Genomic DNA, 14277 nt, shown 5'->3' on the forward strand with positions numbered 1-14277 from the left:
CAGAGGTACAAAGAGGAGCTGGTACCACTCCTTCTGAAACTATTCCAATCAATAGAAAAAGAGAAAATCCTCCCTAACTCATTTTACGAGACCAGCATCATCCTGAAACCAAAGCATGGCAGAGACACAACAAAAAAAGAGAATTTTAGACCAATATCTCTGATGAACATCAGTGCAAAAATCCTCAACAAAATACTGGCAAACCAAATCCAGCAGCACATCAAAAAGCTTTTCCACCATGATCAAGTGGGCTTCATCCCTGGGATGCAAGGCTGGTTCAACATTCACAAATCAATAAACGTAATCCATCACATAAACAGAACCAAAGACAAGAACCACATGATTATCTCTCAACAGATGCAGAAAAGGCTTTTGACAAAATTCAACAGCCCTTCATGCTAAAAACTCTCAATAAACTAGGTATTGATGGAATGTACCTCAAAATAATAAGAGCTATTTGTGACAAACCCACAGCCAATATCATACTGAATGGGCAAAATGGAAGCACATTCCCTTTGAAAACTGACACAAGACAAGGATGTGCTCTCTCACCACTCCTATTCAACATTCAACATAGTGTTGGAAGTTCTGGCCAGGTCAAACAGGCAAGACAAAGAAATAAAGGATATTCAATTAGGAAAAGAGGAAGTCAAATTGTGCCTGTTTGCAGATGACATGATTGTGTATTTAGGAAACCCCATCGTCTCAGGCCACAATCTCCTTAAGCTGACAAACAACTTCGGCAAAGTCTCAGGATACAAAATCAATATGCAAAAATCACAAGCATTCCTATACAGCAGTAACAAACAGAGAGCCAAATCACAAGTGAATGCCCATTCACAACTGCTACAAAAAGAATAAAATATCTAGGAATCCAACTTACAAGGGATGTGAAGGACCACTTCAAGGAGAACTACAAACCACTGCTCAATGAAATAAAAGAGGATACAAACAAATAGAAGAACATTTCATGTTCATGGATAGGAAGAATCAATACTGTGAACATGGCCATACTGCCCAAGGTAATTCATAGATTCAATGCCATCATTGGTCAAGCTACCAATGATGTTCTTCACAAAATTGGAAAAAACTGCTTTAAAGTTCATATGTAAACAAAAAAGAGCCTGCATAGCCAAGACAATCCTAAGCAAAAGAACAAAGCTGGAGGCATTACACTAACTGACTTCAAACTATACTATAAGGCTAGAGTAACCAAAACAGCATGGTACTGGTACCAAAACAGATATACAGACCAATGGAACAGAACAGAGGCCTCAGAAATAACACCACACATCTACAACCATATGATCTTTGACAAACCTGACAAAAACAAGAAATGGGGAAAGCGTTCCTTATTTAATAAATGGTGCTGGGAACACTGGCTAGCCATATGTAGAAAGCTGAAACTGGATCCCTTCCTTACATGTTATACAAAAAGTAACTCAAGATGGATTAAAGACTTAAATGTAAGACCTAAAGTCAGAAAAACCCTAGAAAAAAACCTAGGCAATATCATTCAGGACATAGGCATGGGCAAAGACTTCATGTCTAAAACACCAAAAGCAACGGCAACAGAAACTAAAATAGACAAATGGGATCTAATTAAACTAAAGCGCTTCTGTACAGCAAAAGAAACAATCATCAGAGTGAACAGGCAACCTACAGAATGGGAGAAAATTTTTGCAATCTACCCATCTGACAAAGGGCTAATATCCAGAATCTACAAATAACTTAAACAAATTTACAGAGAAAACAAACAAACAAACAATCCCATCAAAAGGTGGGCAAAGGATATGAACAGACACTTCTCAAAAGAAGACATTTATGCTGCCAACAGACACATGAAAAAATGCTCATCACCACTGATCATCAGAGCAATGCAAATCAAAACCACAGTGAGATACCATCTCACATCAGTTAGAATAGTGATCATTAAAAAGTCAGGAAACAACAGATGCTGGAGAGGATGTGGAGAAATAGGAACATTTTTATGCTGTCGGTGGGAGTGTAAATTAGTTCAACCATTTGTGTGGTGATTCCTCAAAGATCTACAACTGGAAATACCATTTGACCCAGCGATCCCATTATTGGGTATATACCCAAAGGATTATAAATCATGCTACTATAAAGACACATGTACATGTATGTTTATTGCGGCACCATTCACAATAACAAAGACTTGGAACCAACCCAAATGTCCATCAATGATAGACTGGATTAAGAAAAATGTGGCACATATATACTATGGAATACTATGCAGCCATAAAAAAGGTTGAGTTCATATCCTTTGCAGGGACATGGATACAGCTGGAAACCATCATTTTCAGCAAACTATCACAAGGACAGAAAATCAAACACTGCATGTTCTCACTCATAGGTGGGAACTGAACAACGAGAACACATGGACACAGGGCAGGGAACATCACACTCCAGGGCCTGTTGGGGAGTGGGGGCTGGGGGAAGGATAGCATTAGGAGAAATACCTAATGTAAATGATGAGTTGATAGGTGCAGTAAGCCAACATGGCACATGTATACGTAGGTAACAAATGTGCATGTTGTGCACATGCACCCTTGAACTTAAAGTATAATAATTTAAAAAAAGAAGAAGAGATTAGGATACTGACAGAAACATCAGGGATGACAGGCACCCAGAGAAAAGATCATGCAAAAAGGCAGATATCTATAAGTCAAGGAGAGAGGCCTCAAAAGAAACCAAGCTGCTGACACCTTGATCTTGGAACTCCAGCCTCCAAAACTGTGAGAAAAAACATTCTGCTGTTTAAGCCACCTAGTCTATGATGTTTTATTGCGGCAGCCCTAGCAAACTAATACGAAAGAGTAGAGAAAAAGGGCCAATTTGAAATTTGGAGCTATTATATTGGGTCATTGGAAGAATAACTGGCATATATGCCTAGTTCTCAATTATCAAAGGGCTAATGATTTAATTGTGATTTCTCCAGAATAACTGTAACCCTGAACCTTCATTTCTGACTATGTAAGTAGCATCCTCCTAGGTAACAGAATGTAAATCCATGCAATTCAATTGTGAGATAAACAAAAATACTGACAGAATATTTGGTGGGGGTATTTAAATGTAATTTCAGTATTAGCTTTGATTATATTTATTCATTTGATTTATTTAACAAAATATTTTTTGAGTACCCCTTCATTTGGATGGATCTCTAAAAATTGACAATATCCATGATGGACAAAAGCATAGACACTAATGGAATACGGGATATGGTTTTTTTAAAGCTTTTTGAAATACTGCTCACTTGAAAGTGATAGTTTGGATGGGATTATCCTCTGTATCCTCAAGATAACGGACATCGATAGGTTCATCTTTTTGTTCCTTGAAATCACGGCTTTCATCACAAGGGGGAAACTCACAGTGATACAGAAAACCGGAATCATAGTCACCCTAGAAAAGAGATAAGTAACATAGAAGGTGGTACCTGAATATAACACACATAAATGCATGAGAATTTTTTGATTATTTCAAATTTGAAAACATAAAATAGATGTTTTCAAACATCTACTTCTACATAATTTCTATGATTATAGATTTATTATTTCTATAAATCATCTCCTTTATCCATTTATACACAACTATATAATTATAATAAAAACCTTATGATGATTTGTTTTCATTTAAAAGCCAATACGAGAGAGAGATCACCTCTGACTCCCTACCCATAGAATTTCATTTTATGTCTTCAAGCATTATTCTGAATAAGCAGTAACAAATGAATAGGGTTTTGCACTTCTTCATTCTTACAGCTAGTTTTCAGTTTAAGGTAACTATAAACGCTGTTAATTTTCCAGAAAGGGCTATTTCAGAAAAATTTATCCATGTAGTGAGAAGATGAATGATCAACTGGAAGAGCTATATTGCTCCAACTCTAATTTCCTTGTTACTGAGACTCCTTATTATAGGAAACAAATTAAGGGTCAGAACAACTTTATGAACAATAAAAGAATAAATAAGAAAGAGAAGGTAACAACATGGTCACCTCTGAAAATCAAATTACTAAGTTTTCACTTTTGACAATGGCAGACTAGATAGTTTCAGCCAAACTCTCCAACTGAGAACAACCAGAACAAATTTTCTAAATGTGTTTGAAGGCATTGGAAAGCTACCAGAATCGCAAGATCCAAACAAGAGGGAAAGCCAGAAGTGAGCCTGGCATTTGACACTGCTTTACTCCCTGGAGCAACTGTCAGTTCTTAAAGTGGCAGCTGAGAGGCTAAGAAGCTGGACAAAGCTATCTGCAGTCTCATGGACTTATGGAGAAAGAAATAATCATTCTCAGGGTTTAATCAGGGTCTCAAAGAGGTATTTGAACACCCACCTCATTCATAGCAGCATTATTCACAATAGCCAAAAGGTGGGAGCAATCCACGTGCCTATTTTTGTGTGTTTATTTTGAGATGGGGTCTCACTCTGTCACCCAGGCTAGAATGCAGTGGTGCCATCTTGGCTCACTGCAACTTCCACCTCCCAAGTTCAAGCCATTCTCCTGCCTCGGCCTCCCAGGTAGCTAGGATTGCAGGTGTGAGCCACTGCACCCATCTAATTTTTTCTATTTTTAGTAGAGATGGGGTTTTGCCATGTTGGCCAGGCTGGTCTGGAACTCCTGGCTTCAAGTGATCCACCCTCCTTGACCTCCTAAAGTGCTAGGATTACAGGCATGAGCCACCATGCTTGGCCCCAAGTGTCTATTGATGACTGAGTACATAAGCAAAATATGGTACATACTTAAAATGGAGTATTATTCAGCCTTGAAAGGAAATTCTGACGTATGCCGCATCATGGATGAAACTTGGGGAAATTATGCCAAGTGAAACAAGCCAGTCATAAAGAGACAGATACTATATAATTTCACTTACTTGAGATACTTAGAGTAGTCAAAATCGTAGAAAAAGAAAGTAGAGTGATGGTTGTCAGGGGCTGAGAGAAGGGAAGATCAGGAGTTATCATTTGATGGGTATGGGAGTTTCAGTGTGACAGGATGAGGACAGTGGAGACGGAGGTTGGTGATGATGTCACAACATTATGAATACGTTTACTACTACTGAGCTGTACACTTAAAAATGCTTAAGATGGTCAATTTTATGTTATGTGTCTTTTACTTCAATAAAAAACAATTGGAGAAACAAACTTTAAAATAAAAGACAGTTATGAAGCTGGAACAGAGATCAGAAAAAATAGGCTAAAGCATGGAGAGGGAGAAAAAGGATGGAAAATCTTCTTGAATGATGTAAGATACATATGGAACATAATGAGAAGGATGTAATACATATGAAGCTGGGGTCCCAGAACAAGAGAGTGAAAAGATAGGCCAGAAGCAACATTGTGGTAGATAATGGCTGAGAATTTTCTAAAACTGAGAATTTTCTAAAACGGCTGAGAATTTTCTAAAAGAGAGATGTTGAAATTTAGAGTGCTACGAACTGCAAACAAAATAAAAATGAAGAAACTACGCCTTTTAACCACGCATGTTGGCACATGCCTATAATCCCAGCTACTTGGGAAACTAAGGCAGGAGAATCACTTGAACCTGGGAAGTAGAGGCTGTAGTGAGCCGAGATGGCACCACTGCATTCCAGCCTGGGCAAGAGAATGAGTGAGACTCTGTCTCAAAAACAAAAATAAATAAATAAATAAAACCACCTCTAAAAGAATAGTAAAAGAATGTATAACTAATAATCTAGTAGAGGAAGAAAACTGTAGAAAAAATTACCTAATCACTCAATAGAAGGTGAGAAAGGGAAAGAAAAGAAATTTAGAACGAGTGTGACAAATAGAAATAATTACTAAGATGGTAAATTTAAACTAAAATATATCAGTAATTACATTAAATATAAATGAACATAGTACTTTTTTAAAAGACAAATATAATCCTATAGGATTCTTTTAAGCCTAACCATATACTGTTTACAAGAGACCTACTTGCAATATAAGGGTATCAAATAGTAAAGGAAAGAGAAGAATCCTTAATAACTTCGAGGTTTTGGCATAGTAACTAAGTGGATGATTGTCTCATTTACTGAGATGGAGATGGAGCAGGTTTGTATGGGACATGTATGGTTCAAAAGTAATATCTTGGACAAGTTAATTTTGAGGGCCAAGGAGCATTGTCAAGTTGTATATACAAGTCTAAGTGGAGGGGAGAGGTCAGGACTAGAGATCAATATTTGAGATTCACTGGAAGATACGTGATATTTAAAGTCATCAGACTGTGTAAAGTTACCTTAGCAAGAAAGAGGGGGCCCAAGGCCACACTCTGGAGTATTTCAAACTTCAAAGCTTGTTCTGCACATGAGAAGCCAGCAAAAGAGGCTGAAATGGAGTGGCCAGAAGAGTGTAATGTCTTAGAAGCCAAGAGAAGAAAACATTTGAGAAGTATGAGGGATCAACTCTGTTAAATGTTCTGAAAAGTCAAATGGACAGAGAATTGACCTCTGAGCTTGTTATCATTAGTGAAGTGATGGAGATAGAAGCCCAGCTGGAAGGGGCTGAAGTCAAATAGGAGGTGAATAAGTTAAGCCAATGATTACAGATGATTCTTTCAGTAACTTTTTATGTAATAGAGCAGGGGGGCAGAAAGAAAGAGAGGTTAAGGAAATAAAATTAAAATTAGTACTAGAGCATGTTTGTATGCGCATGATAATAACTGAATAGAAAAGACAGAAACTGATGATACAGGAGACTAAGTGGTTTACCTCAGGAGCAAAATTTTTGAGAAAATGAGAAGGGATGGGATCAAGGAGCCCTTGGGAACAGTGTCCTTGGAGAGTTGCAAGGGACTGTTTTCCAATTATAACAATAGGCAAGGCAGATAAAAGGTATATAGATCCCTATAGGGTGTTACATCTAATTGAGACAAGAAGAGGAAATTCCATCTGCTTTTATTTTTTTCTGTGAAATGTGAGATGAGGTTATCATTGAAGAGTAAGAGAAGGTACAAAATGTTTGAAGGGAGAAGAAAAACGTAATGCAATAATTTGGAAAGTGAATATGGCTCGGCAGTAGAATCAGCCGCAGTGTGAGTATTGATTTGAGAACTGCAGTCATTACTTCAAAATGAGACGGGTTTTTCTTCACCATTTGTTTGGCTACAGGCACAGAGTTGTCAAATTGTTGGCTCAAGCTCTGCTACCTCTGTTAACTATACTTTAACCTTGTTCACCAGTGTAGCTTAATGGTTAAGGGTATGAACTCTGGAGCCAGAATGCTTGAGTCCAGATCATAGTTTCACTTCTCGTTAGTTATATGGCCTTGGATAAAATGCCTAACATTTTCATGCCTTGGTTTCTTCATATATAAAATGCAAAAAATAATACCACTTATTTTATGGTTGGTTAAGTAAATTACTTAGAAAAATACCTGGTACAGAATAAGTAGGTTGTCATATTCAGCAAATGAAAATAAAGGTCATCTATTAAATTTAAATTTCAGACAAATATATATATATATATATATACACACACACACACACACACATATATATTTGAGATGGAGTCTTGCTCTGTCACCAGGTTGGAGTGCAGTGGCAGAATCTTGGCTCACTGCAACCTTCACCTCCCGGGTTCAAGTGATTCCCCTGCCTTGGCCTCCCAAGCAGCTGGGACTACAGGCACCTGCTACCATGCCTGGCTAATTTTTTGTGTTTTAGTAGAGACAGGGTTTCACCACGTTGGCCAGGATGGTCTCGATTTCCTGACCTTGTGATCCACCCGCCTTGGCCTCCCAAAGTGCTGGGATTACAGGCATGAGACACTGCACCCAGCTAAAAATAATTTTTAGTGTAAGTATGTACTATGTAATTTTACTTGGAAACCCTAAGAGTAAGCATTAAATATGTGCGGGGTTTTCTGTTTGTGTTTTGTTGTTGTTGTTGTTGTTTGAGATGGGGTCTCACTACATTATACAGGCTGGTCTTGAACTCCTGGGCTCAAGCAATCTTCCCACCTCAGCCTCTTGAGTAGCTGGGACTACAGACATGCACCTCTGCCGCTGGCTCAAATATGTTTGTTAAATAATAAGTAATTTTTGCATCTATATTTCCAGGACACTGGAAATTTATTGCATTGTATTACAGTTAATTGTTTCTGTACTTCTTTCCGTCAAATGAAGACTTCCTGAAGGGAGGAACCATGTTTTCTTTATCCCTTTATCCATTGAACTCCATACAATAGTAGTCATTTACAATTGTTTTATAAAACACAGAAGACAAGCAGAAAGGGTAGAGGAACTAATGCATGATGTCCTATAATGTCTCCAGTGCTATTTTCCATCCTTCTTTCTGCTTGCCTCCTTAGTAATACAAAAGATATAGTTCTAGGAAAAGTTGAGGAGGGAAAAAGTCAACACTCATCACTCCTTACAGCAACAGTCCTTGGCTAGTCAGTGTCCTGGCCTGGCTAAAGACCTAGGACCAGTGATGAATTAGTAATGATCTTCCACATACACTTTTATGAATTTTTTTTTTTTTTTGGTGGATGGAACTGAAAATTGTGACAAAATTATAATGAAGGAAATCTTGTTTTGTAGTAGATCAATAAAATATTTCAAGCAAAGAGTAAAAAATGTATAATTGGAGGATGTACTCCTACAGCATTGTGATAGGCCCTGATACTTTCTTCCTAATATTCATTTTTCCCTTCTTCCTTATGAGCCAAGTTCTGGTTTTGTTCAGGGTGGCGATTAGACCATCTGAAAACACTTATCTTCCTAGACTTGCATGTGACCACACAGCATAGTTGTAGATAATGAGAAGTAAGAAAAGTCTACTGGATAGTACTGCCATGAAAGCTATTCTTTTCAAAATTAAAAAACAACAGTCTTGGTTGGAAAAACCCCTAGCCTTTTGCCTTTCTACACTTGATCCTTCTCCGCTTTGACCTGCCTGGAACATTATGATTGACAAGCAGATAATAGATAATCTATAGATTTATCTGTACAATTATCTGCACAAGTAGACATATAAAAAAGATGTTAAGATTATTTTAAAACAACTATATCCCACATTCATTCACCGAAACTCACAACTTCAATAGTATTTAATAAATGAAATCTAAAAAAAATAGATAAGTGAAATCTTAACATAAGAGTAAGAAAGAACGAAGTTACAATAACTACAAACTATATTGAAATATGATTGAGGTAAAAATTGTTACATTGTTACCTACCAAAGAAACCCAGAACTTCCCTGGCTCCGAGTAAAATCCACAGAGGATGGGAGAGGGGGTTGATGGAATAAATATTTCAGGTAAAGGCCCTTCCTCCTCTTCCTCCTCTTCTTCCTCTTCCTCCTCCTGAAATTCCTTTTCTCCATCTTCTCCCATCTCTGCTGCTAGCTTGTTCCTCTTTTCTTCCCTTATTTTTTCCTTCAACTTCCTTTGTCTCTCCCTCTTTTCAATTTCTATTGATCTCTTTTAAAAGAAACATTAAGTCGGTATAAAAACAATTATGACTCATTCGTTCATTTACACCATTGGGGATGACAATGAAAATAGAAAGATACACAGCTCTGTAAAAATAGTATTTAAAAATACCAATGTGAGAATATATTTTTATCATTAAAACTTTTAAATCATTGGAATGACTCATTTTTGTTCTATCCCTATTAATCTTGGTTTTACAGAAATTATTTGGTCATTTTTTTCCTAATAGAGAAGCTAAATATAACTTCTCTTGGAGCCTATCACTGTTAACCCAGGAATTAGGCAGACTGAAATAGTCCACAAGGAAAGTTGCTTCCAACTTTAGTAATACTGTGAGTTTGGCCTTCATCGTCTATCAATTGTCCTTTGCAAAAGCCCTCTGACACGGGTATTTCCACCTCCCATCTTCTACCATTTCATTCTGTTCACCCCTCACAATTATCTTCCTAACTTACATGATATCATCACATCAATCCTCTCCTCACAAACTCACAATGGATCTCAATGGTCTAAAATGAAATGTCTTGGCTGGCATTTAAGGAGCCCCATGCATTGGTCACAGACTCTTGAAACATCCCTCCACAAATTGCCTCCCTATATTTTATTGATCTATTCCTCATTTCTTGAAAACACTCACAACTCTGTGTTCTCTTGGGATGTTCTTCCAGCCTTTATTGCCATCGTCCTGTTTTCACCTCTCAAAATTTCCCCTATTTTTTTTTCTTGAGACAGGGTCTCACTCTGTCACCTGGGCTGGAGTGCAGTGGTGCAATCATAGCTCACTGTAACCATAAACTCCTGGGCTCAAGCGATCCTCCCACCTCAGCCTCCCAAAGTGCTGGGATGACAGGCATGAGCCAATGTGCCTGGCCTTTCCCATTCTTTAGGTACTAAATGTCACTTCCAGGCAGTCATCTTTGACCTCCTCCCATCCCTCTATCAGAATCCTCTCTCTTTTCTTCTGCAGACCCCTAAAATTTCCTTCTTTGCACTTTGATTTCCATATCTATTTACTACTGCCTTCTAATAGCTGCTTTCCTACCAGATTATAAACTCCTTAAGTTCCGGGCCTATATTTTATTCTTTTCTGTATTCCATCAGCACTTAACACAGGATATTTTATATTCTAAGGAAAGGAAATTATTAGAAGATAATGCTTCAGTAATATTCCATACCAGAATCTTAGATTTGACACTTGAAAAATGGAAACATTTTATGCACATGTCTTTGATTTCATAGGAGACTACATCATGATCATCCTCTTCTAGATTTATGGTTGGAAGTGGAGCTTCAAGAATATAGCCATTTTCACAGATAATTAGTAAAGTACTTTCAAGCTAAAAAAGAAAAATTGAACATATTTACATTTAGGCAAATTTTTTAAAGCATAGTTTAAAAAGATTATAAATAAAAAATATAATTACTATGTATATTAGCCATGTTTAAAACACACTTAATTCCTCACTGCAGTTATTGGTTAAAAAGTCAAGTTTATTAATAATTATTAGTCATAAGTATTAATTATTGCTATATCATTATTAATTAATAAGGTAATTATTAAAATTAGATTTACATTTGGTTCCTTTATAGGTGCCATAACATATGTGATTCATACATGTCTTCTGATTTTCTGATGAACATATGTGGTTGTGAAACCTGTTAGCTGAAAGGGCCAAATATTAAAATTAGGACTGCCAAGGAAAGTCTGCGTGTGTGGATGCTGTAGTCAGTCCTAGCCTACTTTGATGGCTCATCCTCTCTCTGCCTCAGTTTAGCAAACGTGGACGTTCCCAAGGTTTTTGTCCTCTTCCCTCTTCTCTCCCTCCATAAGCATTTTCTGGGAAATCTTACAACCTTCATTATCATTTACATGCAATTAAATTTCAAATTAATCTCTCCAGCCCAGACTTCTCTCTTGGCTTCAAAACCATGTATTTAATCATGAATGGGAAATCCCCATCTTGATATTTACAGATACATTATTTGAAATGTTTATTCATTTGGCTATTTCATGAACAATTATTTGTTGTATGCCTACTATGTACTCAGCATTTTCTTAAGTGGTAGGGATAAATTTATAATAAGAAAAACATAATATCTGCCATAATGTAGCTTATCTCCAATGGAAGCTTGTAATTTAGCAAATCAGATAAATAAATGTATATTGTAATTGCAGAAGTCCTGCAGAGGTGTCATAGAACAAGTAGGTTGTATAAAGCTTTCAGAGAAGTTGGTATCTGAGTTTCAAGGTAAAGAATATATAAATTATAATTACATAATGAGTTAAGGGAGGGTTTGAGAAGGAGTAAGCCCTTAAGGAAAACACCATGTGCAAAAGTCCTGTGGAACATTTGCTTTTAAAAGAAAACTGTGGCTTGGATGGCATCACCTAGGGCAAAAGAACAGAATGAGAGGAGAGATTGGCAGAGCCTTAGGGAAACTTAATACTCAATGACTGAGTGAGGAAGACTGAGAAAGAATGACAAGATGTGGGAAAGGGAACCAGCGAAGCATAGTACCACAAAAGTGAAAGCGAAATGGTATTTCAAAAAGTAACGAAAGATTGACAGGATCAAACGTTGCTAAGAGGTCAAGAAATATAAGAACTAAACATTAAATGGATATTATTGGTGCTTTTAGAAGAGCTGATTTGGTGGAATGATGAGACTAGAAGTCAGGTAAGAGCACATAAAGGAGAGAGTGATATGTAAGGAAATGGAGTCTGAGAATAGTCCATCCTTTTGAGAAAGTAGGCTGATTAGAGAGATAGGGTAGTAGCTAGAGGAGAATATAAGATCAAGGAAGTTATGTTTTGTAAGTGGGAGAGACAAGAACATATTTAAATACTGAAGGAAACAGTCCGATAAACAGGTATGATTAAATTTCTATGACAGAAAAGAGAAATAATGTAAAATATTGAAAAAAAACTGGGAGAGAGTAGAAACAAAAGGGAAAGAGGCAGAATTGGCCTTAAGTAGGAAGGGAGACAGCTTCTCTATTGCAAAAGAGGGAGGAGGAGCAGATGAATACAGAGGTAAATGGGATTTTCCGTTTGGTACTGGGAAGTGAAAAAGTTCCTGTCTGAGGGCTCCTAGTTTTTCTATGATACAAGTTTTTCTGAGAGTGAGTTGGGAGCAATAGGCTTGAAGCTTTGTAGAGAAGAAAAGTTCTAAAATGGTCATCATGTGTGAAAGAGGGAGTTGATAAGAGCAATGTCATAGGATTGCTGAACCATTTTATGGATTATGTCGAGGCCATTTTAATCACTAAATTATACAGGAAGTAATCTTCGTTGACATATAACTATCTCCAGCAGCCTTTGGCTGATCACTATAGGCCAATATAAATTAGTTGGGGGAAGTTCAGAGATGGACTTTTGCTTGATGGGTATGAAGAAAAGACAGAGGGATAAAGGAAATCAGGGCATTGGAAGAATGTTATTGATCCTTGTTTATCTTAGTTCAGGCCACTATAATAGAATACCATAAACTAGGTAGCTTAAACAGAAATTCATCTCTCGGAGTTCTAGGAGCTGGGAAGCCCAAGAGCAAGGGACTGGCAGATCCAGTATCTGATAAGGGCATTTTTCCTGGTTCATTGATGGTGATCTTGTTGTATTCTCACAGGACAGAGAGAACAGACTCTGGTCTCTTCATCCCCTTATAAGGAAATTAATCCCATTCACAAGGGTTCCACCCTCATGACCTAATTACCTCAAAGGCCCCACCTCCAAATACTATCACATGGGGGATTTAGGCTTCAACATATGAATTGGAGTGTCAGGGGGAGTATAAACATTCAGTCCATAGTATTATTGAAATAAAGAATTATAAAATTTAAGCTGGACATGGAAGGAAATGAAGAAGACAGAACTAATAAGTTAGGAAAAGCAAATGGTGAATGAAATACAGGTCTGTGTCATCAAAGAACTGCTTGGAGATAGAGTGGCAAATAAATTGTCTGAAAAAGACAAAGGGTGAAGTCAGAGTAAAGGCTAGTTTAATAGTTGACTTTTTTTTTTAATTATACTTTAAGTTCTAGGATGCACGTGCAGAATGTGCAGGTTTGTTACATAGGTATACACATGCCATGGTGGTTTGCTGCACCCATCAACCCGTCATCTACATTAGGTATTTCTCATAATGCTATCCCTCCCCTATCCTCCCACCCGCTGACAGGCCCCAGTGTGTGATGTTCCCCTCCCTGCGTTCATGTGTTCTAGAACATGTGGTGTTTGGTTTTCTGTTCCTGTGTTAGTTTGCTGAGAATGATGGTTTCCAAATAGTTGACTTTTTTTTTTTGACACGGAGTCTTGCTCTGTCACCCAGGTTGGAGTGCAGTGGCATGATCTCAGCTCACTGCAAGCTCCGCCTCCTGGGTTCACACCATTCTCCTGCCTCCGCCTCCCGAGTAGCTGGGACTACAGGCGCCTGCCAGCACGCTCAGCTAATTTTTTTGTATTTTTAGTAGAGACGGAGTTTCACCATGTTAGCCAGGATGGTCTCAATCTCCTGACCTTGTGATCCGCCCACCTTGGCCTCCCAAAATGCTGGAATTACAGACGTAAGCCACCATACCCAGCCCGAAATAGTTGACTTTTAAGCTTGAGCTCTTATAGTTGTTATGTGCTCAATTGTGTCCCTTCAGAAAAAAATTCATATATTGAAGTCCTAACCCCCAATACTTCAGAATGTGACTACATTTGGGGATAGATCTTTTAAAGAGATAAGTTAAAACAGGGTTGTTAGGGTGAGCCCTTAATCCAATATGACTGATGTCTTTATAAGAAGAGGGGATTAAGACACAGACAACACAAACATAGAGA

General features: G+C 37.6%; 1 protein-coding gene across 1 annotated transcript in view; it reads right to left on the reverse strand.

The window, feature by feature from the left end:
- The window catches only part of CFAP44 (cilia and flagella associated protein 44), a 150807-nt gene that overhangs the window by 80735 nt on the left and 55795 nt on the right, over positions 1–14277 (reverse strand). The window contains exons 16-18 of the mRNA XM_011940574.1: positions 10628–10789; positions 9198–9440; positions 3278–3423 (exon numbers count right to left, since the gene is read on the reverse strand). Of these exons, the coding sequence (XP_011795964.1) occupies positions 3278–3423; positions 9198–9440; positions 10628–10789 (551 nt within the window). The remainder of the gene's footprint in view (positions 1–3277; positions 3424–9197; positions 9441–10627; positions 10790–14277) is intronic.

The sequence above is a fragment of the Colobus angolensis genome, unplaced genomic scaffold (assembly GCF_000951035.1).
Source record: "Colobus angolensis palliatus isolate OR3802 unplaced genomic scaffold, Cang.pa_1.0 Scaffold190, whole genome shotgun sequence".
Taxonomy (NCBI): domain Eukaryota; kingdom Metazoa; phylum Chordata; class Mammalia; order Primates; family Cercopithecidae; genus Colobus; species Colobus angolensis.